Source organism: Cynocephalus volans, chromosome 6 (genome assembly GCF_027409185.1).
Source record: "Cynocephalus volans isolate mCynVol1 chromosome 6, mCynVol1.pri, whole genome shotgun sequence".
NCBI classification, from domain to species: domain Eukaryota; kingdom Metazoa; phylum Chordata; class Mammalia; order Dermoptera; family Cynocephalidae; genus Cynocephalus; species Cynocephalus volans.
This window is the reverse complement of record NC_084465.1, coordinates 164,060,524-164,087,696: the sequence shown is the minus strand read 5'-3', so window position 1 is coordinate 164,087,696 and position 27,173 is coordinate 164,060,524. Positions and strand designations below refer to the sequence as shown.

The following is a 27,173-nucleotide window of genomic DNA, read 5'->3' as shown; positions in this document are numbered from 1 at the left end:
AATTCTCAACAAAATATTAGCAAATTAAAGTCAGTAATGTATTAAAAGAAGTCCACGTCATGATGAAGTGGGGCTTATCGTAAGGAAGCATGGCTGGTCCAAAAATAAATCAATATAATTCATATTAGTGGGCTAAATAACTTGCATGTCTATTTCTGTCTTGGCATCTGCTTCCCAGAGGACCTGAGCTTCATTAACTAGGTAAGGGCTCTGTCCCCAAAATCCCACAGCAACTTAGAGAAGTTTAACAGAGACACTTGAGATGAATTTTCTTTATGATTAATTACCAGTTAAAGATGCCCACTACCACTGCCACCATTTAATATTGTTCAAGAGATCCTGGACAATGCTGTAACAAAAGACAAAGAAATAAGAGGTATAATGAATATCTACCTAGAAAAACAGAAGAACCAACAAACTATTAGAACACGTACAGAAAGTTTTCGAGATCAACTTGACAAAAATCAGTGGCTTTTCTCTATACCAGCAATAATTGACTAATATATATATAAAAAGTAAGATACAAATCCCAATAACTAAAAGTATACTATATCTAGGAATTATATAAGAATTGTACAAAATCCCTGCATGGGAAAACTTTAATTAAAACTCCAGTAAAGTAGGTAGACCACCTGAATAAACACAAAGACACACCCTACTTTTAGACAACTTATTATAAAATGTTGATTCTTCCTAAGTTAACTTATGAATGAAACACAATCTCAATTAAAATTCCAGTTTTTTTTTTTTGAAGAACTGAACTAAGTTTATTTAAAAATGTATATAAAGGAATAGAAATCTACCAATTTTCGGGCCGAGCTGTGGCGCACTCGGGAGAGTGCGGCACTGGGAGTGCAGCGACGCTCTCGCCGCGGGTTCGGATCCTATATAGGACTGGCCGGTACACTCACTGGCTGAGTGCCGGTCACGAAAAAGACAAAAAAAAAAAAAAAAAGAAATCTACCAATTTCTAGTCAGTTTTTGAGAAAACAATGTTTGGTTGTGTCCTGCCAGATATTAAATCATGCTAAAAAGCCATATTTTAATAAAGACAGTGAAATTGGTGCAAGAACAGGTGAACATACTAAGGGAACATGATTGCTTAGAGACTCACCCATGTTTGTATGAGACAATATAAATAAAGGTATAAAAATGAAATAATGGGTAAATCACAGATTGCTTAGTTAATGATTTGGGAAAATGGTCTCACTATATGCAGACGAATAAAAATAAAGCTAGATCCCTGTTTAATGCTATGAACAGGGGGTGGACTCTAGATGGAGTAAAGATCTAAATGTGAAAAATAAAGATGAGAAATTAATAGAGAATGAAGGGGGCTGAGGAAGTCCTTAAAACCACAAAAGCACAAGCCATAAGGAAAATAATTGATGGCTATTACATCAAAATTTAGGCTTCTGTTCAGTGACACCATTAACAAAAAGATGACAGATATTTGGCACTGCAACTACATAAAGACTCCGAGGGGTCATTACCTAGTACAAACCAGGAACTCCCGTAAGAATGAAGAAGAAAAGGCAGCAATTTGCATAGAAAAATAAGGAGAGAATATATACAAAACAGTTAAAAAATAGGAGATCCTAATTACTCCTGAAGGTTGACAAATCAGAAAATAGTGCATAATATTATTTAGGCAAATGTTTTGTTCTCCAGAAGAAACAAAGAGAACACGGTTTAAGCATGGCTAAAGGTGGAAACATTTAGGGTGGAAATCCTTCAATACAATTTGATTTCTTAACCATGTGCATGTATTACTTGGCTGTTTTTTTTTAAAATTATTATTATTTATTTTAAAAGAAAAAAGAACGATTGTTGAATAGCCTCATCTGTATCTTTCAAAACATTAAAGGGAATATTTTACTTAAGAGTCGCCCAGACATGCTGGTATTGGGCACCAGCATGGGAACATAGAGATAAATAACTTACAGTCCCTCCCCGAGGACTTCACAGCCTAGCAGGTTTAGAAGAGGTTTGCATCAGCACAGCCCCTTGGAGCATTTTGGTCGCACCAGGCAGAAACACACACACACACACACACACAGACACACACACACACACAGACACACACACACACACACACACACACACACACACACACACACACACATTTTGGTCGCACCAGGCAGTTTGTAACTGAGAGAATCACACACATACACACACACACACACAATTTTGTTAGTGTGTGTGTGTGTGGATGGCCAGTACGGGGATTTTAACGTGTGACCTTGAGGTTATAAGGCTGCACAGGTGGCTTTTTTACCAAAAAAAAAAAAAAAAAAAAGGTGGGGGAGGGGAGATTTTCTAAGCAAGGTAAAACTTTCAAGCCACAATGGAAGAGATTGGCAGATCTGACAAGACAAAACTGTGAAACAGTTGTGGGGAAAGACAGCAAACTCAGTGACAGAAAGAAAAAAATATTTGTGGTACAGATATCTGATAAAATATTGCTGTTACCTGTCAAGGGCTTTGCAAACCCTGTGACCCAGCAGTTCCAATCCTAGGAATCCACATCACAGAAATTCTTGCTGATCTGTATAATGTTATGTATTCGGGGATGTTCATCTGAGCATGGTTTGTAATGGGAAAAAAAAAAAAACAACTGAAATGTCTATGAAAAAAAATTGTCACATACATTGTACTACATCTGAACTACAGAGTGCTCTCCAGAGATTAAAAAGAGTGAAAAACTGGTGTATAGTCATAACAATGAAGTTGGTCTGTTTAGGCTTTTTAAGAAGCCATTTGAATATAGGCATATACGTAAAATATTCAGAAGTTCCTGGAGGACAGCCACGGACGTGCGAGCGGCGCTGCCTGCGGGGAGGGCGCAGTATGGGTGGAAATAGGATTTTCAGGTGTTTTCTTCGTGCCTCTGCACTGTGGGGTTTTACATGAACGATATCCCTTGTGTGATTTGAAACGGAGACAACGGAAGAGCCAGGCCTGGTCTCTAGGGACGATGAATGAGGACCTCGCACGCACGTCCTGCTTATGTCGGGGAGTCACACACATGCTCGAGCGGGCCACACAGTCACCGGGCGGCGGGAAACAGAGCCCGCAGCGGCGGAGTCGCCACCGCGGCCTGGTGTGCTCAGCCCTGCGGGGACTGCAGGTGGCCTGCGTCCTCACCTGAGCAAAAGACGTCAGGAATTTCGGAGAGGTAGACGCGACCCGGAGGCTGCGGACACGCACCCGGGCTTCCCGGGCAGAGGCGCGGGGACCACGTGTGCCCGGGCTTGTGGGCGGGGAAGGGCTGCGTGACCCGAGGACGCTCGGGAAGCCCGTGCGCACGCGCCATGCGAGGCCTCCGTGACCTCCGCGGAGCCCCCTGCAGAGGGAGGTCTTCCCGGGCGCTTCCTGCAGCTGCCCCCGGCGGAGTCGGTCGGCCCCGCGCGGGACGTGGATTCAGGGTTAGCTGCCAGGACGCCTGCATTTCTCAGTGGAGCATCAGAGAGCTGGCTCCAAGGGGTGCGTGTGAATTAAAGGGGGCAGAAGGATTCCTTTTCTAGAAGTCTGCAGTATTTGCAGCGGTTTCTTCCAAAGCAGTTGCGGAGAGAGTCGTGGACTTGGATCTCTTATCAGTCACAAGTTCCTCCTGGTTCAAGCTGGGAGGAGGAGGTGCGCACGTCTGTGGGGAGTCCTCTCACCCATTGCTCTTAGTCATGTTATCATCAGTGATAACAATTAAAATTTATTTAGTGCTTATCACGTGTCAGGTGCAGTTTTAAGTACTGCATGTATGTCATCTCGCAGCAGCCCTGTGGGCTGGGGCACTTTCTTCTCATCTTGCTGATGAGGAAGCTGAGGCACAGAAAATTTAAGCAACTGCCAAGTTGAGACACATGGTGGGAGGTCACCTGGCTCCCAGCCTGCTCTTGAGCGTCCTCACCGCCCCACGCAACACAGGAGCTGCAGATGAACAAGGAGATTGGAGGGAACAGGGCTGCCGAGAAGTCGCTTCAAAGCCTTTAATTGGGGACGGATGCTGTGATGGTATTGGTTTTGGGGGGACAAAGACACTTGGAGGATAAGGAGCAAAAGTTCTGGGAATGGAATCCAATGTCTGAAGCTTTCTGGCTTGTGCACTTCCCAGTAGGACATTGGTTGGTGTGAGCAAGAACAAAAGGGCCCAGCACCTTCCTAGAGAAAGGTGTGGGTGGTATCACTCAGTGACCGAGGTCTGTCTGGAGCCAAGTTAACTTACCCGACTTGGCCTGGAAAACACTGTGAAGACTCAAGATAGTTCTGAAGAATATAGTTCTTCAGCCCAACTTTCTATTTCATAGGTGAGCACTTGTCCAGTGAGCACTTGTCCGGTGAGGACTTGTCCAGTGAGCACTTGTCCAGTGAGCACTTGTCCGGTGAGCACTTGTCCGGTGAGCACTTGTCCGGTGAGCACTTGTCCAGTGAGCACTTGTCCGGTGAGGACAGGGTCTTCTCTCAGGACGCGTGGCTTTTGAGTAAGGAACAAGGACCAGACTTTGGTCTCCAGGATTTTCTGTTTTAAAATTTGCCTTGGGCTGCTGTTCTGAGTTCTGGCACACTGCCACCTGGTGCTTAGACATGCCACCCAGTCCTGTGTCATAGACTTCTTTCTGAACATTTATTACGGGCAACACAGATAAGAAAATATTTGCTGTAATGACTGAAAGTTGATTCATTAGTATCTGCACCTGTTGTCCGAGGTTCACACTTGTACTTGATTCAATGGTTTGTAGTATATTCACGGAGTTGTGCAACCATCGTCCCAATCCAGTTTTAGAACGCCTCCATCACCCTAGAAAGATCCCTCGTGCTAGTTTTCAGTTGTAGGAATGCCTGTCAGAACTCATTCCATCCTCATGGCTTTCAGAGCTCTGGCTTCAATAGTCACAATCTTCCCTCTGCAGAGGTTGCTTAGCAACGGAGGAAGGGAAAGGAACAGAATACTGTGCTTATGTAAGACAGAGGGACTGATGCTGCAACCCCAAGGATAAGCAGCAGGAGGCTGTGAGGTGCCTGGGAATCTTTCACTTCCATGGCCTTTCTCTCTTTGGCATGGCTCCACTTTTGTCCCTAATTCCCTGATAAGCTTTAACTCCACCCCACAGGGTTGTGGAGAAAGCAACTGCGCAGCACTTGGATTAATAGCTCACCCAGCCCGTTTCCTGTAAGTAACCACCTATCAATAACAACAAACTCCTTGAAAACCATATGGCCTTCCCTGCTTTGTTCTTCAGTCTCAGGATACCTCCTCAGTTTGGTGGGCATTACACTGTTAGCTCACACTCAGATGTCAGTCAATCCCATTCTCACCTCCAGCAGCAGGCAACCACTAATCTGTCTTCTGGCTCTTTCAATTTGCTTCTTCTGGACACTGAATATATATGGAATCATATGTTATGTGGTCTATACCATCTGGTTTCATTCACTTACCATGCTTTTGAGATTCATCCATCTATTCCATTGTACAGATATAGCACATTTTATTTATTTATTCACAAGTTGGTAGGCATTTGGATTGATTCCAGGTTTAGGCTATTATGAATAATGCTGTTATGAACATTTGTGTACAAGTTTTTGCATGAATGTATGTTTTCATTTCCCTTGAAAGTGGAATTGCTGGGCCATATTGGCTGAGTTCATTAGGGCTGCTATAACAAAATACCACATACTGGGTAGTTTATAAACAATGGGAATTTATTTCTCATAGTTCTGGAGGCTGGAAGTCCAAGATCAAGGTGCCAGCAGATCGGTGTCTGGTGAGGGCCCCTTTTCCCATAGATCGTGCCTCCTTGCTCTGTCCTTGCATGGTGGAAGGGGCCAACAGGCTGCCATGGGCCTCTTTTACAAGGGCACTTCCCTCATCACCTCCTAAAGGCCCCCACCTCTTAGTACTATCACATTGGGTGGTAGGTTTCAATATATGAATTTTGGGGAAACACAGACTATATAGCACATACAGTAAATTTATGTTAACTTTTTAAGAAACTGCCAAATTGTTTTCCAAAGTGATTGTACCATTTTACATTTCCACCGGTAATGTATGAGGTTTCCAGTTTTTCCATATCTTTTCAATATTATCTGTACCAAGTATTTTGAGTATACCCATTCTCGTGGGTGTTTCGCGATGTCTATTTGTGGTTTTTGCATTTTTCTGATGACTAATGGTGTTGTTTTATGTGCTTATTACGTTTGTGTGGCTGTCTTGTAGAAAGACCAAGTCTTTCCCCATTTGTAAATTGGGTTTTTTGATTTCTTATTATTGAGTTGTAAGTGTTCTTTATATATCTGGATATACATCCTTCATTAGATATATGATTTGCAAATACTTTCTCATAGTCTGTGGCTTGTTTTCATATCCTTCATGGTATTTTCTGAAAAGCAAAAGTTTTAAATTTTAATAAAATCCTATTTATCAATTTTTTATTTTATGTTCATGCTTTTGTTGTTATAAATAAGAACTCTTTGCGTAAGCCAAGATTTAAGAGATTTTCTCGTAGGAATTTTATAGTTTTAGCTCTTACACTGAGGCCTACAGTCAATTGTAAGTTAATTTTACTTATGAAGTAGGGTCTAAGGGATTGTTTGCTTGTTTGCAGACCCCGGCATCTTCCAGCTTCTGGTGGCGTTGGTATTCCTTGGCTCGTAGCTGCATCACTCCAGTCTCTGTGTCTGTCTTCATATGGCCTTCTCCTGTGTGTGTGATCCCCGCTGTGTGTCATCTCCTTCGGCCTCTCTCTTATAAGGACATGTGTGATGGTATTTAGGGTCTACCAGAATAATTCAGGGCAATCTCATCTCGGAATCCTTAATCTAATCACATCTGTGTAGATCCCCTTCTCCAATGAGGTAACATTTACCAGGTCTAGGGATTAGGACTTGATTCTTTGGGTGGCCGTTATTTAACCTACTACAATATCCAATTCTCTCAGCAACATTTGTTAAAAAGACTATCTTTTCCCCATTGAATTGTCTTGACCCTTTTTTGAAAATCGATTGAGCATAAATATACAGGTTTATTTCTGGACTCTCAATTCTGTTTCATTGATGTATCCTTATATTAGTAACACACTGTCTTGCTAACTGCAGTATTACAGTTTGTTTTGAAATCAGATAATGCAAATCCTCCAATTTTGTTCTTCTTTTTAAAAATTTTGGCTACTGTAGGGCCTTTGCATTTTCACATAAATTATAGGATCAGCTTATCCATTTCTGCATAAAAATATGCTGAAATTTTGATAGAGACTGCACTGAATCTATAAATCAGTTTGGGTGTCTACCAGATCATGGACTGGCTCTCCATTTACGGCTATTTTCTTTAATTTCTTATAGCAGTGTTTTGCAATTTTCAGTGTATAAATCTTACACTTTTTTGGTTGTTAAATTCTTATTTTATTCTTTTTGATATTATTATAAATGAAACTGTTTTCTTAATTTGAATCTCAGATTTTTCATTGCTAATATATAGAAATATAACCCATTTTTGTATGTTGATCTTGTATCTTCCCACCTTGCTAAGTACATTTATTAATTCTTGTAGCTTTTTAGTAGAGTCTGTAGGATTTTCTACATATAGTATCATGTCACCTGCAAATGACAGTATCTTTTTCTTTCTTTCTTTCCAATCTGGGTGCCTTTGATTTTCTTTTTTCTTTTCTTTTCTTTTCTTTTTTTTGCCTTATACTACTTCAGAATAACCTCATTCTCATAATATTTAAAACTTTTCTCTTTTTCCTCTCTACTCCTTTGAGCTATAATTGCCATATATGTTATAAGCCCCAAACAGCAGTGTTATAATTATTGCTTTACACAATCTTATACCTGCTAAAGGAGGAAAGAGAAGTGAGAAATATATTTATAGTTAAATAAATTAACTCACATGTTTCCTATTTCTGGAGCTCTTTATTTCTTCTTACAGATTTGATTTATTGTGTGGTAAGAACTTCCTTTAGTATTTCTTATAAGGCACATCTGCTCACAATGATACTCTTAGTCTTTGTTTTTTCTGGGAATGTCTTTTTCCATTTTTATTTTTGAAGGATTATTTTGCTGGATATAGAATTCTTGGTTGACAGGATTTTTCTTTCAGCACTTCAGATATGTCTGTCCACTGCATTCTGGCCTCTACTATTTCAGATGAAAATCGGCCATTAATTGTTTTATTGTCCATTTGTACATGATGAGTCTTTCTCTTGCTCTTTTCAGTGCTCCCTTTGTCTTTATTTTTCAACATTTTGGTTATGATGTGTCTAGATGTGAAACTCTTTGTGTTTACCTTATTTTGTGTTTGTTGAGCTGTTTGGATGCACAGACTGATTTTTAAAAAAAAACAAATTTGGGAAGGTTTTGGCCAGTATTTCTTCAAAAATATTTTCTGTCCCTTTTCTTTTCTCGTCTCTTCTCGTTGGCATGCTCGCTATTGCCCCACAGGTCTCCAGTGCTCTGTTCGTTTTCCTTCAGTCTTTATGCTCTCTTCTGCAGATTAATCATTTACTACTGATCTATCTTTAAGTTCTCTGATTCTCTAGTGCATCCCTTTTAGCGAGTTTTTCTTTTCAGTTATTTTACTTTTCAACTCCAAAATTTCCATTAGACTATTTTTAATAATTTCTGTATCTTTGTTGAGATGTTTTGTTGAGTCATTCTCATACTTTCCTTTAATTTTATTAATGTTTTCCTATAGTTTTTTGAACATATTTGTAATAGCTGCTTTGAAATCTTTGTCTGCTGAACCTAACATCTGGTGACAATGGAGATAGCTTCTCTTGGTTGCTTTTTTCCCTGAGTCTAGGTCACACCATTTCTTTGAAAATTTTGTAATTTATGAAACTAATTCATGCTTTCTAATATAGCTGTGGAATTCCATGTGTTTGAGAAAGTTATAGAGTATCTGAGTGTATATATGTGTGTGTGTATATATATGTAAAATGTACACCTATCCATATCATAGTGTATAAAATATATACCCACATGTACATGTGTATGTGTACATATGTATATTTGTATATATGTTACAGATAGACACTACAGCAGCTTGATATATTACAATATGATCTATCTTACTATTGCATTGCTTGTCATCTAAAGCCCTACTTATTTTTGCCCACTCGACTTTTTTCAGAATGCAAGTTCAAACCTCCAAGTGTGTTTTTATTTTACCTTAAATCTCCTGTAGTATGTTTTGTGAATGTGGGTTCTTGTGGTATTTAGTGCAAAAATATTCATAATTATCATGTCATTATTTTGGATTGTGTCCTTTAGCATTACAAGCTTAATGTCTATTGGCTAGAATTCTACCTTGTCTGATATCAGAAGTACTATCTTTGCTTTCATTTCCAGTTTTCTTTATGTTCACCTTTCCCAGTCATTGAGTTTGGGTCTGTCTCTAAATTAAAGCAGAGCTTGTTTTGCTTTGTGAACCAGTTTGAAACTTTTTCTTGGAGAGGGCGTGAAGTGCATGCACACTTGCTGGTATGACTAATATGTTTGGTCTCAACTCAGGCTATTTTGTTCTATTTTGTGTGTATATTGTTACATATTTTTTTCCCTCTACGTGTTCTTATTTGACTTATTTTTTTGAAAAGAATTTAGGAAGATTTGTGTTTATGTGCTACTAGTTATCTTTATAATCAAAACTTATGAAGTCCTTAATCCCCCGCCCGCTCAACCTTTTCTTAATCTTCTAGTATTTCCTTTGTCATTTCAAAATGGTATCATTGTACTCCACTTATAATCTACATAATGAACTTATTCTGCATTTCTTGGATAGGTGCTTTTCACTAGTAGATTCCTCAGGAAGCTCACAAATACAGTATTGAGTTCTAATTTATAAACTGTTTTTCTATAATCTTAATGGCTTTTTGGATATAAATTCCTTGATTCACATTTCTTTTTCCCTTGAATCTCAGGAAAATCCTCCACTTTTGTTTTCTTTCTATGTTGCTATTGGGATTATTTAATTAATCTGTGTTCCATTATTCTTAAGCTTTCTAGCCCATTTTCCTCTTTACCAGGCAGTTAAGTAGGGGAAGTATTCTCTATAGCATAACCCATAGTGTAGATGTGGGTTATGCATGTTTGCATTTGATGTCACCATAAGGATGGTGTTTTGGGAAGATGTAAGGAGATATTCAGATTTAGCTGGCCACCATTAAGCTTGGACATCTCTACCTCCTGGGACTAAGGTTTTATGTCTACAAGGAAAGATGGTGTCAGGCTTATATGTCAGATGATTATTTGTCTTATTACATCGATTTTAAAATGCATCATCTGCACCCACATTATAATAGCTCAGATACTGAAAGAGATTTTACAGCTGATGACATATTACAGATACAGTTGTTTTTAGTGGCACATAAAATAAGTGTATGTGGTACAGTTAGTGCAGTTCTGAATTTGATAAAATAATGGTTATCTTTTCTGTCCCAACTTGCCTCAAAGTTCTACTTTTCCTGAGTTGAAATATAGCTGTAGACAATAAAAAGGGAGCAGCTGTGTGGTTCCCTTCTCCCCTCCGAGCAATGGTGGTAAGTGGAGATGGGCTCCAAATGGTTCCCACAGTGCTCAGCCAAGCCACTGCCTTTCTAAACACAGGATCATTGATGGGGCACTTAGGAGCCCTCTCGCTTTTTGTAAAAGAAACTTGTAACCCACTTCAGATTTGAGATGACTGTCCTTTCTCAGCATTTAGCCTCAGTTTAATGCAAATTTTATTGTTTCCAGTTTGTGTGTGTGTGTGTGGTGTGTGGTGTACATTACTGGATTGTAGTCACTTTATAGTTACAATATAAAAGATTTTGATCCTTTTTGTTTAAAATGTTGTGTGTTTCAAGGACTGAAGTCTCTCTGTCCCAAAACTTCCAATTATTTTTTTTAAAGTAGCAATAAACATATAGATGCTGCTATTCTGACTTTAAAAAGTATTATTAAAGTTACTGAAAAGTTACTATTATCTGTTTACAAAAATGCTGACTGGTACTTTAGCAGTCTTACGGGGCCAGTGCTCGCTGTGGGAATGTAGGAAGTTTCAGATACTGTACATTCTTCGGTTGGGTGTGAAGAAAGAGACTAAAACATTAAATTATTATTTTCAAAACAAAACAAGACACACACAAGGAATACCACCCTAGGTTTGTAAAAAAGTTAAAATTAATACACAAATAGACTGATCATCAGGAATGTAGGTTTATTTCATTAAAAAACAGAATGAAACAAAACATTCATCCCCCAGAGAGTACAGAATCCTTTAAAGCAGCAGCAATCACAAGGCACATATGTACACAATACCTCAAGCAAATAGAAACTGAACATTAATGAGAAGGAATAATGGTGTAATATTTATGTGCTATCTTGTGGCAAATATCACCAACCTTTAATACCACTTAACTTGGTTTGCTAAAGAAAAAACGGGTAAAATACAGCTTAAAAATTTTATTTTTAGTGCTTTCACATCTTTTTAGGTACAGTAGTCCCTCCTTATGTGTGGGGATGCGTTCCAAGACCCGCCAGTGGATGCCTGAAACTGCAGATAGCACTGAACTGTATATACACTGTCTTTTCAATTACTAAGTGACTAACAGGTGGGTGGTGTATATACAGGGTGAATGCACTGGACAAAAGGGTGATTCACGTCCCAGATGGGACAGCAAGAGATTTCATCACGCTATTCTGAATGGTGCTCAATTTAAAACTTATGAATTGTTTATTTCTGAAAATTTCCCCTTAATATTTTCAGACCACGGTTGACCATGGATAACTAAAACTTCAGATAAGGAGGGACTCCTGTATTTGGAATTCTTAAGCTGAAAAGAAAAAATTCTCATTTTTTTTTAGCTAAGAAAAAGCCTGTAGTTATACTCTCTAAGAAAACACATCATACAAAAAAAGAATACATTTGAGATACTCTAAAATATGAAGAACGTGATTTATATTTTGGGATCAACAGAATAACCCTCTTCGTAAAACAGACTGGAAAACATATAATAATGTAAGAGTCAATTATATTAAAATAAAATAGTATTTGAGTTAAATTATTGCTCAATTAGGAAGTATAATGACTATTCTCTGGTTAGGGATGCTGAGATTAGAAATGGTGTAACATCAATATTTAGTGTATATAAAAATCCTAGGATTCAAATATATTATAATGAAAAGTTTATAATAATCACATAAGTAGTATTCTTTTTAGCCACCATTTAGTTCCATATGATGAAGACTGGAAAAGATGTGGTTGATTTAGATCTTCACTAATAAATTTTGTGTCTCATATGTTGAAGTGTTCCTCTTGGCTTTAATGTTGCTAAGCTGTCTTTTCTATGAAGTATTAATTAGTTAGGGAGTGCTTATGGAATTGTTATTATTACAAGGGAGAAAAGAGAAACTAAAGCTCCAGTTTTAAATGACCACAACAAAAAAGGATATAAAATACTAGTATAATAAAACCTTTAAATAGTACTAAACAGCACAACTTAAATATCAGTTATACGCTGTCATTGGTTTTCCTCTTAAAAAGATCAGTTCCCGGGCTTTTAGATGTGTTTTCTTTGTTAAAATAAGAAGCATCCTTCTCAGGGTCACACGCTCGGTCCATCTCCACACCATCTGGTAACAACACTATCAAATATTCAGGTGCTCTCGTTAGGTCACTCCCTGGCCAGTGGGAGGTCTCTGAAAACTGCCATTAGCATGTTGGGTGGCAGGAGGCCACTGGGTCCTGGGACTCAGCTACAGCAAGACATCCTGGGCCACCTCCTTGATGACGGACGCGGCTTTCTCCAGTTCTTCTTCTGTTTGTTCCACTGTGACCACAACCCTAATGCTGAGAAATCATAAAGGATATAAAAAATTACAACGTGAGAGTCCACACCAAGTGTCAGTCATCTACAACCAGAAAGCCAGACCCAGTGCTGCCGGTTTTTAAAAGCAAAGCTCTCTTGGAACTCGGCCTGCACATTAGTTTCTCTGCATGTGACAGGGACGCTGTGGCCTGCAAGCCTAACACATTCCCTACTGGCCGCTGCCAGCTGTATGCTGCCAGCCTGTACTGCTTGTGTGTGTCTAGTCAGGGTGGCCAGGCTGTGGAGGTCTGATGATGGGGCTGGGAAGCAGTTCCTTTTCAACAACTTACTGCTTCGAGCAGTACCAGGCACAAAGCAGGAATTCAACATTTCTCAAATCAGTGAATGCCTGGTTGTTCATATTTATAATTCAATAGGGCAATGTGGAAGGTCTGTAATACTTTGAGGCAAGGCAGAATGTTCAAGTTTCCAGGAAACTGAAGAAACACCATCTTGACAGTACAATGCTACCTCTGTGCCTTTCATCTCCTTTGCAAGCCCCTGCTTCATCCACTGGACACATGTTTACTGAGCCACAGTGTGCTGGGCATGGAGGGCCGAGGGTACAAACAAACACGTCCAGTCCTCACAAGTCACAAGCAAGCACAGGATCCATATGTGCGTGGGTGCACTGGAAAATGAGGGCACAGGATCTCTAAGATGCTGTCGAGCTGCTGCCAGAGTGAGCTTCCAAAACCCCAGGCTGGTGCCCTGTGTCTGCAGAGCACTCAAACTCCTCGGTGTGCTCTCCAGTGACCTTCCTGACTTGCACCTGACCTTCTCCAGGACCCCTCTCTCTGGTCCCTCTGAGGCTTATGCTCTGGGCTCCCAGATGTATCCGGAGGTCTCCAAGCCACTGGAAATCCTGAGCACAGCTCACATCACCTTGCTGCCGGAAGTCCACAATGCCCCCCCACTGTCTGACAAACACACTCACCTCTTCAGGTTCAGCTTAGGTGTCACCTGATCTCAGAAGCCCGGGCAACACTGACCATGCCACCATGGTTAGGGTGACCACCTCCTTTGACTAGTTTGTAAGTGCTCTGATGACAGAAGCTAGTGTCCTTTGGTACCTTCTGTGTGTGCTGCTGATGCTTCAGGTTTGCCCTGCCCCTGCTTTGTTTTCCCTGAGGTGCTTCATGAGTGTTTGCCGGATGAAGTGTCACTTGTGCCCTGGCCAGGCAGAGGTGGCATGACCACAACCCAGATGGCTATCCCTTCCCTGCAGGACTGTCCTCCTCCTGGCAGAAGCTGCAGGTGCAGAACCTGCCACCTTCGGGCTATGACAGATATTAGCTGATCAGAACTTGAGCTTGCCCTAGTTCATTCTTGGGGTCCCAGCCATTTCTTTGAGTTAACTGGGAGGGTACACAGTGGGTCCTGAAGGGCTTTTCAGTTAAAATTTGAAAACATCTATTTTAAGGATAAAAAACAGGTGATGTACTATATTTTATGACAGACATTCCTCTTTTCCTGTTACAGTCTTTCAAAATTATTCAAAACATAATATATTTTATAGAGTTTAAAGGAGGAAAACAAAGTCAGATCATCGTTCAATGTCAACCCACCTTGGAGGAGGGAGGCACTTCTCTTCTTCCTCCAAGTAGCGAGCCTGAGTTAATGCAATGCTCCTGTCCATGCACTGTATGAAGGGAAAGGAACACATTTCACCCCAGACTTCAGACACTGGAGCCATTAAAGCAGGAAGGCGTCCTGCAACCCCACATAGCACTCTGCCCTTATAACTGCTGAAGGACAAAACTGAGCCACTACAACACCTCGAGCAGCACTGTTCCACAGAACTCTCTGCAGCAACAGACATGCTTGTCCTACAGTGTCCACCACAGTTGCCATGAGCCCCATTTGACTATCAAGCACTTGGAGATGGGAGTGGTACTGCTGAGAGGCTGAATTTCTAATTTTACTTAGTTTAAATTAATTAATTTTAAGTGTAAACAGCCATAGGCAGCTAGTGGTTATCATTTTAGACAAAGCAGAATTAGAACACAGGGGATGTCTTATGAGCAAAACCCTGTAAGGCAATCAAGAGCTGAACTTAAGAACAGCAGCAGCAGGGCTGTCAGAGAAAAACCGCTACACTTTAAATATTAGCAATAACAGGCACCGAAGTGTCTGATGTTAACGAATTTTTTGCGCAGCTTTCCCATACGCTAACCACCTGTCCACATTTTTTTTTTTTTTAATTAAAACATTCTCTACTAAAACAAAAGCATAAAAACCAGAGCAAGATAATAGTCATGGGGATTTCTTTTCAGGGTGATAAAAATGTTCTGGAATTAGACAGTAATGGCTGCACAATACTGTGAAAATTTGAAAAACCACTGAACTGCATACTTCAAAAGGGCGAACTTTATGGTATGTGAATTATATTTTTAAAAAAAAACCCAAATCAACAGAGCAAGGCATAAAGGAAAGAACTACTATTCCAAATGCCCGGAATAAAAGAATGACCCTGGAGGTGGGGTCATGCTGTCAGCTGCAAGGGAGAGACGGAGAACAATCCCAGGCAGTCATGACAGCTTCTCGCTGACTCCTTGGAAAAGTGAACTCCTCCTGAAAACATCTGGACTGGCTCTGTTTCTAGCCCTGGCTGGTTAAGAGACATCACAGACCAGTTTGGTTTGTAAAAACAGCATCCTGTCCAGCAACTCAACACAAAACTTGGCAAAACCTCTCAGTTCTACAAAGCTTAAACGAGTTCCATTCTACAACTCTTTTCTCTCCTCAAATACTGAAAAGAAAAAGAGGAGAGTGGGACAAAGGGTTTTGAAGACTTGTGCAAGGGAAGCTGTGATTATGCAAAGAACCTGTATGATCTTTCTTCCTTTTCCTTCCTACACAGGAAAAGTTCTAGGTAGTACTTTGCTCCCAGTCCCAGAATGTTCTCCTCTCACTCAATCTCCAGATGATTTCTTGAAGAGAATGGGGCCCACAGACATGATTCTGGGATCTGTGGGCTGTCCGCAGCCTTCCAGCTCCTGTGTTTGTTATGTGGGTAATCTAGGTAAGTGCAGTATATTAATATTTTAATGTTAAGTCGTTTCATTCACATGCCCTCCTCTGTGTGTCTCTGGAACAAAGCAGTAGTGAGACTGTTGCTACTTAATGAAAAAAGAGCAAAGGAGGTTTAATGTAGAATTGCTACACTGCATCTAGAGAAGGCCAGTGTCCCATGACACGAAGTGTGCACAGACAATGGTCTGGAGGTGGTTCGAAGGCAGACCTGGGGAGAAGCAGCAGCCACCACGCACAGCCCAGCAATGGCCCATGAGGCTGGCAGGGCAGCTCTGTGGCCAGGCCTCAGCCACACTGCTGAGGGCAGTTCCCCTGAAAAAAAGAAACTCACCTGTCACACACAGGTGATGTAATGAATCTGAATTTTAATGGCTCATCCTTTCAGTATTCAATTTACAAATCTGTTTTAGTTTTACATTTGTATGAAAACTCTAACCACAAGAATGTTGTGCTTAGTTTTGTTGTTTGTACATATTTAAGCAACATTGCAATAAAAATACTGAGGCAATAAAGAGGGCAATGGGATGTTCTTTCCCTCTGAGGAGGGTCTTTCTTCACACCTGCAGAACTGTGCCTGAGGGACACCTCTGACACTTCCTCAGTCAGCAAGGCAAGTCATCCGGCTTGATCATTCATAATCTGACATATTTCCTCAATTAGAAAGCTCAGGTTCTGGGTTTGCTTTTATTTTCGTTTTTTAATCCAGCTGACTCCAGTTGGCCACAAACTGTTTAAAGTTCTCCATGAATCTGCTATTCCAGATTATGTGGTCCAAACATGGCAGGCTACATAACAGCTGAGGCAAGTGGTGCAGCCTGGGGCTGCCTTCACTTGTGGGCCTGCATTCCCAACAGCCATGTGATCGAGGGTGCCCTCGGAGATGCTGTATGGATGAATGATGCCTGGCATGGTGCCCGGCCTGGAAAAGGCACACAACAGGCAGCAGCCATCATTGTTACCCCAAGACACCTGACGGTACTGACTCAGAACAGGTGCCTCTGGAATGAACCATGGGCATGACAAGGAAGCAGAGCAAAGCCCATTTTCATTCTCAAGTACAGCTGGCCCTCAGTATCTGCAGAGGACTGGCTCCAGGATATCCTGTGGATATCAATATCCGCAGATGCTCAACTGCTTTATATAAAATGGCACAGTACTTGCATATAACCCTTGCACATTCTCCCTTATACTTTAAATCATCTCTAGATTACCTATAATACCTAATACAATATAAATGCTATGGAAATAGTTGTTATACTGTATTGTTTTAAAATGTGTATTTTTTAAATTGTTCTATTGTTAATTCTTATTGTTTTATTTTTCAAATATTTTTGATCCACAGTTGGTTGAATCCATGGATGCAGAACCTGCAGATAAGGAGGACTAAGCATATTAGAAAATAAATAAATAACAACAAAACAAGAATAAAAACAATACAAATAAAAAGCAGTACAGTATAACAACTATTTCCATAGCATTTATTGGGTGTTATAAGTAATCCAGAGATGATTTAAAGTATATGGGAGGATATGCACAGGCTAGATGCAAATAGTACATTATTTTATATCAGATACTTGAACATTGAGGATTTTGGTATCTGCAGGGGTCCTGGAACCAATATTGTGCGATATTGAAGGACAGCTGTACATAGTAGGCGTATTTCAGGTTATAATAATAGGCGGTGTCATCCCAAGGCATGCACATTTACAGTGGCACAGTCCTCTGGACACACTTTAAAAGGAGGAGCAGCCCAGGGTAAAGTGAGGGGAGTACTCAGGAGAGGCAGCTCTCCTGAATAGAAAAGGGTAAATGTTTTCCCCAGTGACGGGTTTCTTAGTCAATAACTAAGCAATAATTAGTACTGAAATGACTTTCAAAAGATAAAGAAATTTAAATAAGTCTCCAAATTAGGCATGTTACTGAAGTGGTCTTCCTTCCTTCCTTTTTGATTACAAGAGTATTATGATTTCAGGACACTACTTAATGGACCATTTCTGAGCTATGTCGGGAGTTTCTACCCCAAGTCAGCCAGCTGTCCAGGAGTGTGTGCAGCTCCTACACACACTGCCTCCCCCCAAGTATGCACACAAAAGCCTGGCTCTGTAAATGGTGTGCAATGAGTTATCTGCAAGGCTAATTATTCCAAGCAGAAACCAAGTGTATTTAAATACCAAGTGGCATGAAATTCAACAATTTCGGTGGGAGGTGAAAACTGACCCAATGGGAGAGACTGCAGTTAGTCACCACGGACATTCCATGAGCTCACCTGGGCAGAGCCAGACCCGAGGAAGGATCTGGAGCATTAGGACAATTCCACGTTGTGAGCGGGGTGACCAGCAACTTCCATTATACTTGATATATCTCTTGGGGCAAAGAGCCCTTTCTTAAAAGTGACATAAAGAACAGTGCTTGGGGTGAGGGCAGAAGTGGTTTGGGGAGAGTCCCTTGAGTGGCTAGTAGCTAGATACTTACTTGGTTAACAATTTCCTGAAGTAGTTTAACATCTTTCTCTCGAGACCCAGTGCTCTCTTCCAGTTGTAGGTGAAATGCTGGAGAGAAGGACTCCCCCACCAGCTTCAATCCAGAAATGCTGAAGAAGAGAAACACATCCACAGATCCGCTCCAGGCTCAGAGATAACTCACATAGTACTTGTCAAAGTCTACATTGTCAAGGGCCACTGAGAGCAATGGAAACCTGTGACTGGATGGGAAGCATCCTGTGGCAGAGTTCCTATTGCAATGAAGAAAGATGAACTGCGTGCTCTGAGCAGTGCTTCTCCATCTAGGAAAGAGCCCGCGATGCCCCTTCTGTGAGTGCGGGACAGGAGGAAGGCTCCCTGCTCCTTGGAAGACACCACGGCCTCCAGTCTCATGGCTCCGGCACCCCCCAGGAGGTCTGTGTGGCCCCATCTCCCTGCTTTGCCCTGCCCTCCTCAAAAGTCTTCTCAGGGCCCCCGGCCATGTCGTTTCCTCACCCCAACTGCCCTCTCACTCCTGTTCCTCCCTGTGTGTGTGCTGTGTCCCCGCTCATGTTGCCTCCAGGAGGGGCCTCCCTCATCACTCACTTTAGAGAAAGGACCACTCCAGCATTTTCCACTGTTTATCTTGTTTGACTCCTTCACAAACTACTTACCATAATTTATACTGTTATGCTTCCTTGATTATTATCTAAATTTTTAGTTTGTATTTTGTCTCTCATAAATTATAAGAATAACTTCTGACATTAAAAACATATTTTGAACACAAGCAATATGTTTGGTTTGAAAAATTTTCTTCTTTGCACGTTTAGTTTTAAGTTTTACTTGGATTAAGGTTATTTTCTTCTTCCTCAGGACTAAAAACTCAGAAATCTGCAGTTTCTCAGGGAGGAAGATTCCTCTAGGTATGAAATCCTGTATTTTTAAATGATTACTACAGATGTCACAAGAACTCTATGTCATATTACTTAGTCAGGTTCACTTAAAGTCCATTTTACCCCACAATAAGAAAAATAGTTTGATTTTTGACCTAGCACACAAATGGTGATACATGTTTATTTGAACTTGTGCTAAACATTTTAGATTGCTGTTTCACTTACCAAGATTTGTTTTTCCTTTGGAAAGAAAGGGCCATAAAAAGCATGAGACAGCACATCTGAATCCTCCCAGTAAAGGAATCAACAAGCTTTTACAGAATGATTACTATGTACTATGAAGCATCTAAGGTATCAGAAGCTAATCTGATCTGGCTTTCAAACCACACTTGAACATCAGTAATTTGTGTGTCCTTTCTTTAAATGTAATACATCATGCTAGGATCTCTCCATAAAGCAGGTGGAAGGTCTGAATCACGGAATCTTACAATTTAAGGCATCTGGAGTGTGTGGGAATCTTCTAGATTAGTTCTTTTACTAATGTAGAAACTAAGTGGTATGCTTTCAAAACCCATTTCCTATGTGATTCTGAATGCGTTAAACTCGTATAAGAAGCATTTTTTTAGGGTATGTACTCTCTGGGGAGAACTTAAAAATTTGCTTTTCAAATAACTTTTCATGTGATTTTCCTCAATATATACAAGGCATCTGAAGCCCAAAACTAGCTTATGCTTTGATCAAATGAGCTCCTCTCGCATGTTGGGTAGGGCGGGCTGGTGGGAAGAAGAAACAAAATGCCCTACCTCTGGCTGCCTGGATGCTGAAAGTCAGAAGAGTTTAACTAATACCAAATGGACAAAGAACTGTATGTTGCTCAAGTCAGAAACTCAGAAATTGTGTTTCAGAGCCTATTATATACTCTTTAAAGAAAAACTCTGGCAAACATATTTTATCCAGTGGGTAAATACCAATCACTGAGCTAAGTCCCAGGGACAGAGGAATTAGCAAGGGAGCCACTGTCTCCACTACATGCTCATAGTCTAGGGACAGAGCCAGACACCAGTAGCCATCTCTATTACAACTTGGGGAATTTTCATATTTCTGAACAGAGGCTAACTAGTAGCACAGTCTGTTGACTTTCTCTCCCAAACTCAATTTCAGAGATGGGAGAAGTGAATCGGTAATTAGAGGAAATTTAAAAAATTACTTAGAACACTGAAGGAACGACCTCTGAAAATATTTATCTTTAACATATTTACTGGAATATAAGAAGTAAAATCAATAAGCTAAATGTAAGAAGCTGAAGAGGAGTAAAATAAGAGTGTATAAAAATAAGGAAAAAAATCAATGGAAGAAAATGGACTACAATAAAAATACATAAAACCAAATTTATAAAAAAGAATGTGTGAGGGAAAATTCTGGAAAGATTATCATGAAAATGGAAAAACAAAAATAGAAAATAAAAAGGAGAAATAATATAGACAGAAGAGAGAGAATCACAGACTACTCCCAACCCAAAGGCCCCAAGCTTAGAGAGCCTTAAGGGGGCCCTGTCCTTTGAATAAACTATCAAGCCTGGTCTTAGTGGCTCCATGAAGCAGAAAGATTGGAAAACAGTCAAACTGTCTACTAAAGCTACCATAACATTGGTTCTTGCTAAAGTATGTAAGACAAAAAGTGATAGGCCCATTTAAATTATAAATATAAAATTCAAATTAAAATATTAGCTAAAGAAATCTAACAGTGAGGAAAAATATATTGTAATCAAGCAGGAGTTTTCTCAGGAATTAAAGGATTGTTTAACATCAGAAAATATGTTAATATAATTCAACCATGAGACAAATCTATGATTTCTTTATCATAATAGATATAAAAAATATTTGCTAAAGTTCAAGATCTATTTATTATTTTAATGAAAAGGTCTCCAAATCTTGGAATTATTTGACAAAGGCCATCCACCAAAATTTATCATAAAATGTTACGAAGAAATGCTTCTATACTGGGAATAAGAAAGTCTGTATTATTGCCACTGTTCAAAACAGTATTAGAGATCCAGACCAATGCAATAAAAGAAGAAAAAGAACTAAAATATATAAGAATTGGGAAAGACTAAAGAGAAAACCATTATTGCATATAACAGGACTTCTACACACATCATCAGAATAGAATGAAACTACTGGAATTAATAAGAGCTTAGAAACACTGCTAGATATAAAATCAGTTTAGAGAAAACAATAATATTCATATAAATCAGCAATAATCAAGTAGAGGATATAAGAGAAAAGACAACCCTATTCATAATAGCAACAAAATCTACAGGACATCTGAAAATTCCCTTTAAAGGGTCCTACAAAGGTACAAAAGCTTTATGGAGAAGAAGTTTAAATTTCATTAAAGGACATAAAGGAAGATTCAAATAAATAGATAATGTTCGTGGATGACAACTCCCTCCACATTAATCAGAAAATTAATGTAATTCCAATTAAAATTCTAGAAATAATTTTGAAGGAACCTGTATTCCAAAACTTATATTTAGTGATTAAAAACAGAATCTGAGGATTGAGCAAATAAACCAATGAAATGGAAGAGAGAGTTTAGAAACAGATCCAGGTATAGATGGGAAGCTGGTACATGAGAGAGACACCATCAAGCAGAAAGGATGTGGAGTTTGGATGTCACTCATAAACTGACCTTGTTAATCTTAAAACAAACAGAGACACTCTTCTCTTGACCCCATTTCTAACTCCAGCCACCATGCTGTTTCTTGGTTTCTCTTTATAGCAAAACTCTTCAGAACAGTCCTCTAAGCTGTATCTAATTCCCCTCTTCCTGGTTTCTCTCAAACCCACTTCAGTCAGGTATTTTGCTTCTACCACTCCCCTGAAACTGCTCAAGTCACAATAATTTCTACATTACAAAATCTGAGGATTGAAGCTCAGTTATTTTGTCTGACCTAATGGTGGTAGCACACCACATGCTAATAAGCACTTCTTTCACGGCTTCCAGGACCCCAGACTCTTCTGGTTTGCCTCTTCCTGACTGGCCACTCTTTCTTGGTCTCCCTGATTCCTGACCTCTTCATAATATGCTAATGACCCCCAAATTTTCTCTAGCTCTGTACTTTCTCTCAAACTTCAAACTTGTATGTCCGACTGCTGTTCTCCACTCAATGTTTGATGGACATTTCAAGCTTAACATATCCAACACTGAGCTTCCCCAACAAGTTTCTTTCACAGTTCTACCTGTCTCACTCACCAGCAATTCAATCTAGTTGCTCACACCAAAAACCCTAAGATCAAACTGAGTCTTCTCTTTCTCACTCACCCTGCATATGAACTTCTAGCAAATCCAGATGGATTTTCCTTCAAAATTATCTGGAATCCAAACATTTCTTGCTGCTACTACAAAGGTCATAGTCATCATCAACTGGTTTCCTTACGTCTCTTCTTATCATCACACATTTTTTCGTACTTTGCAGAAGTAATTTTGCTAAGACATAACTTCAGCCATGCCATGTCACTCTTCTGCTCAAAACCATGCCACGGCGTCCTACCTGAGTCAAGGTTCTTGTCATGGCCTACAAGGTCCTGTGAGGTCTGGCCCATTACCTGGCCCTCATCTGCTAGGTTCCCCCACTTCTCCTCTCTTGTCACACGGGCCTTGCTGTTTCATCTGTTGTTCCCTCTAACCATATAGATATCTGCATGATTTGTTCCCAGACCTCTTTTAGTGAGTGTTCAATATTAAGTGCTTATGGAATCCTCTAAGTGTGGACACCAAATAGGCAACTAGATGTGAGACCAGAGGCCCTAGAGAGTGGTATAGAGTGGAGATACAAATTTGTCAGTTGTCCACAAAGAGGTGTCATGAAACGATTTGAAACTTTGGGTGTGGAAGAGGCAATTTTTCAAGGTAATGAGAAGAGAAGAGGGCCAAGGACTAAGCCCTGAAGGGTGGGGTATTGAAAGAAAGCCTTCAAAGGAGACCAAAATGAAGCAATTCAAAGACATAGAAGGAAAACCAGAAGTGTGGTGTAGCAGAATTCAGAGGAGGAAAGAGTGGTCACCTGTGCTAAAAGCTACTGAGACATAAACAAGATGAGCTCTGCAGATGGTCCACGGGATTTAGCACAAGGGAGTCACTGGGGAGCTCCACAGGAACAGTGGGTAAGTCGCAAGAGTAGAAGCCAGGTCTCAGTAGTGTCTAGGTAAATGAGAGATGAGGATGTGGAGAAAGCATAAACAAATCTTGAGAAGATTAGCTACAAAGAGAAGCAAAGAAATGGGGTAGTTGGTAGAGGGGAATGTGGAGTCATGAGCAAGAAAAATTTAATGACAAGAAAGGGTAACGTGAACTTGAATGCTAAAGAAATGACTCAGGAAAGTGGACAGACTGAAGACAAAGCAAAGGGGACAACCAAAGGTTCTTGGTCCTGAAGAAAAAAGGGCCTGTGATGGTTGAAAGAACCCTTCTCTGGCTATAACAGGAGGGAATACGGGTTAAGATACCCATAGATGTATAGATTTGTTGGGAAAAACCAGGGAGTTCCCAAGTGACAGCATGAGGCAAGGCTGTTAGCTGAAAGTGGCTGGGGTGAAGACAGAGGGTTGAGGATTTCAGAAAGAAGAAAAGGTGTGACAGAGCTGGGGAAGGTGGAGGATGGAACTTAGGAAAGAACGTGTTAACACCACCAGACAGAGTAAAGGGCATCTGAAATTGGGGTTGATGAATTTACAGTGCCTCCAAAGTGCTCAGCTGTGTTGGTATATTAATATTTCACAAACTAATGTTACTGATACCAATACAAATATATCTAACATAAATTATGCAAGAACTTCTGTTGTTATCATATAGACACACCCAGGACTTTAATTGTCTCTGCCTCTACTTTATCTGGAACAGCTGTGATCTACTCATTTATCAATTGTTCTTTTCTTTCAGTAAAGTCTCTAGTTTCCATATCTGGCAACAAAGCTAGAGCTTTCACAACTGAGAGGGCAAGTTTCACCTTAGGAAAAGCAAAGAGAAGCACCTTGGGGAATCAATGTGAGATCATTTTCTATAATACCAGAAATCTGCCTGAAAATGTTACCACCTCAGTTTTTTTACTCAATTCTAGAGGAATCTTAAAGAACTACTCTTGTGTAGTTTCTTTTAAAAAAAAAAAAAAAAGAAACACTCAAAAGATTCACTTCAATTTTACTTCTTTTTTTTTTGTCTTAAAACTTAGTAACTTACTAAAAAGTAACATGGATAGTATGAACCCACTGTCATCTAACTACAAAATACATAATCATATCCTTTTATCTGTGCAGTAGTAAGATGTTGGGTTGTTATTTTTATCTTTGTATCCTCTGTATTGCTATAATATTTTAATAATAAGTTTGTTTCATTTTAAGAAAGACAAAGTCATGATTCTTTAAAACAATGACAAAACGGATGCTCTGGTTTTATACAAATAAATCAGTTTGAGTAAACTGAGTTTTTGGTTTCTTGGTTGCAGTTCATTCAAACTGACCCAATCCTATCAAATTCAAGGCTTTTCATTAGCTGTTAAAGTGTGGTGCAGATAAACTTTATCTTGGTTGAAAATATAAGAAACTTACTCTCGTAAAGCTTTGTGAATCCGTTTGCACTTTTCCTTCAACACTGCAAAAATACCTGCATGAAAAAAATACATTTGCTAGTGTATTTGGAACATCTGATAATACTAACCTAAAAAATATTTTTAAAGGCCCAGTTCAAGGTCATCACTTAAAAATGCTGCCCCTCCTTCTACATGCTAACAGAGCGCCAGTCGCTGACATGCCTCTAAAGGCCCAAGCTTTATCTTCGGAGGCTCCTTCCCATCTTGCTACCCTGCTTTCAGCAGAATCTCGGATGGTGCTTTCCAAGTGAAACAACGGCTCTTGTTCTTATTAAGATTCTACAGATAAAGTGGCTAAGAATAAAAGGGTACATATTTATTACTTATTTCTTGATCCTAAACAGTTTGGTAAAAAATCAATTGTAGTAAAGTCATTTTTAGTTTTCTTGACATTTTCCTTTTAATCAAAGAAAATTCAGAAACTAAAGTCTCGGATCAGGAGGTGGAAGTGCCAGGTCATCTGACAAGCCAGCACATGATTGTACACACAGACACACTCATTTTCTGATTCTCTGAATTAATATCAACATTGAAAATTCAGAAATACCAGGTAAGGCCTGCTTCTCCATAATCCGTTTTAAGCTTTGCTATGGTGGCTCTATCACAGCCAAAGGCCACATTTTAAATTCTTAGTTGACTTTCTGTTTTGCCCAGTAAGCACCAATTGCTAATTCAAAGGCTGTAATTATAGTTACAAAATTACATAGATCAAAAAGCAGTACGCTTCACCTAACTTCTCAAAAAACTATAAAGCAAACAACAACTGGCTTATTTACACAATGGAATCATTTAGGTTCAGAACTGACTGAGGGCCCCTCCTCCCAGCATCTTAGCCCACTGAAGGAGCCAAGCACACTTTGGCTCCAGCTCAGGAGAGAAGCTCTAACCTGGGTCCCCGAGGCAGGGACAGCTCTTCACTGCATTCTTCCTATAAATGCCGGGTAATGTCATTCAGAGCTAGAGTTTTGTCTGGTAAATCATTTCCTCTAGCTAATTCCTCCAAAAGGCAAACTAATAACATGGTTAACATAACCTGAGATCTCTTTGATTTCCTGTGTTTAAAACATACCTGGATTCTCTTCCATGATGTTGAGGGCCTCAATGGCAGCAGCAGCTAACAGGGGAGGTAATGAAGCTGAAAAGCAGTATCCCTGGCCGGAGAGTCGCTGAGAAGAAACAAACATGTTAAAAACATACGCATTCTGTCTTTTTTAGGGAAACATTTGAAAGGCACCGATTCTCTACACCACCTGCTGAACAGCATGCACACGTGGTGAGGGGGTAAGATCCAGCAGTAATAAATGTTATACACGCGACAAAAACATGATTTTTTATTAACAGGGAAATAATGTCTAGATATAAACTTTTTGAAAGAGTCTTTAAAAATTGACTTTTAAATAAAATTTGTGATAAACTAAGTTAGAGTAAATTTTGTATTTCGAAGTTATGTTTTGAGGTGACCAACAGAGCACTCAGTTTCAGTTTTTGCTTTTGTTTGAAAAAGAACCCACCTGATGGTCAATTACAAAAGACCTGCCACAGCAGAAACCTCCAACAGAAGCAAGTGAATTCTCCATGTTGGCACTGATAAGATCGATATCATCAATCTGCCAGAGAAGCGTGAGAGGACAATAATTATTCCTCAGTTTAAAGAAAGAAAAAGGCCAACGTCAAGTCTAGAGACAAAATTTCAGCATTAATCATGTCTGTTAACGTCTGGATTCAAACAAACCTCCACGAAAACAAACGACGAACCATAGAAAGTCTATTGCTAAAAGGACTGTGGTTTCCTGGCCCATCTTTTTATACTTTTTTTGCCACGTCATCATGCATTGACACTTTACTCACAGTGGAAGAGATACGTAAATTTTAAAGGACATGAAATACAAAGTTGTTTGATATTAAAAACAAACAGAGGTACAAAAAAAGATTATTTCCTTACCAAAACAGTGGTCTAGCTGGCCTTTCTCATAGAAGGTACTTGAGATAAATAAAATAAATCTATCAAGGTTTTGAGCAGTCTATTCCTATTTGCCTTTCATCATTCCAGAAATAAAATCAGTTTATCCAAACATCATGGCAATGGAATCTATGACCAGACTGGGCCACGTGGCCAGGGGGTGGATGGAGCTGATGTGCGTGGGCTTCTCTCCAGCTCCTCAGCACCTCTCCCTTTGGTCCTCATCTGCTGCTCTGGCCCCCAGCACCCGGTTCCATTCTGGGCAGACAGTAGGCATTCAATAATTACTTATTGATGGCTCCTCAGATTACATCTGATGTTTTCTAAGTGTTCCACAGATCT

The 27,173-nt window shown here is 39.9% G+C and overlaps 1 protein-coding gene across 3 annotated transcripts in view; it reads right to left on the bottom strand.

Annotated features, from left to right (window-relative positions):
- Positions 1-11,229: 11,229 nt before the first annotated feature.
- Positions 11,230-27,173, bottom strand: part of SPTLC1 (serine palmitoyltransferase long chain base subunit 1) — a 64,270-nt gene continuing 48,326 nt past the window's right edge. For all 3 annotated transcript variants that reach the window (XM_063099355.1, XM_063099357.1, XM_063099356.1), the window contains 6 exons: positions 26,383-26,478; positions 25,941-26,037; positions 24,831-24,885; positions 18,345-18,462; positions 14,405-14,478; positions 11,230-12,817 (listed from right to left, as the gene is read on the bottom strand). In XM_063099355.1, coding sequence (XP_062955425.1) covers positions 12,724-12,817; positions 14,405-14,478; positions 18,345-18,462; positions 24,831-24,885; positions 25,941-26,037; positions 26,383-26,478 — 534 coding nt within the window. In that variant the 3' untranslated portion in view covers positions 11,230-12,723. The remainder of the gene's footprint in view (positions 12,818-14,404; positions 14,479-18,344; positions 18,463-24,830; positions 24,886-25,940; positions 26,038-26,382; positions 26,479-27,173) is intronic.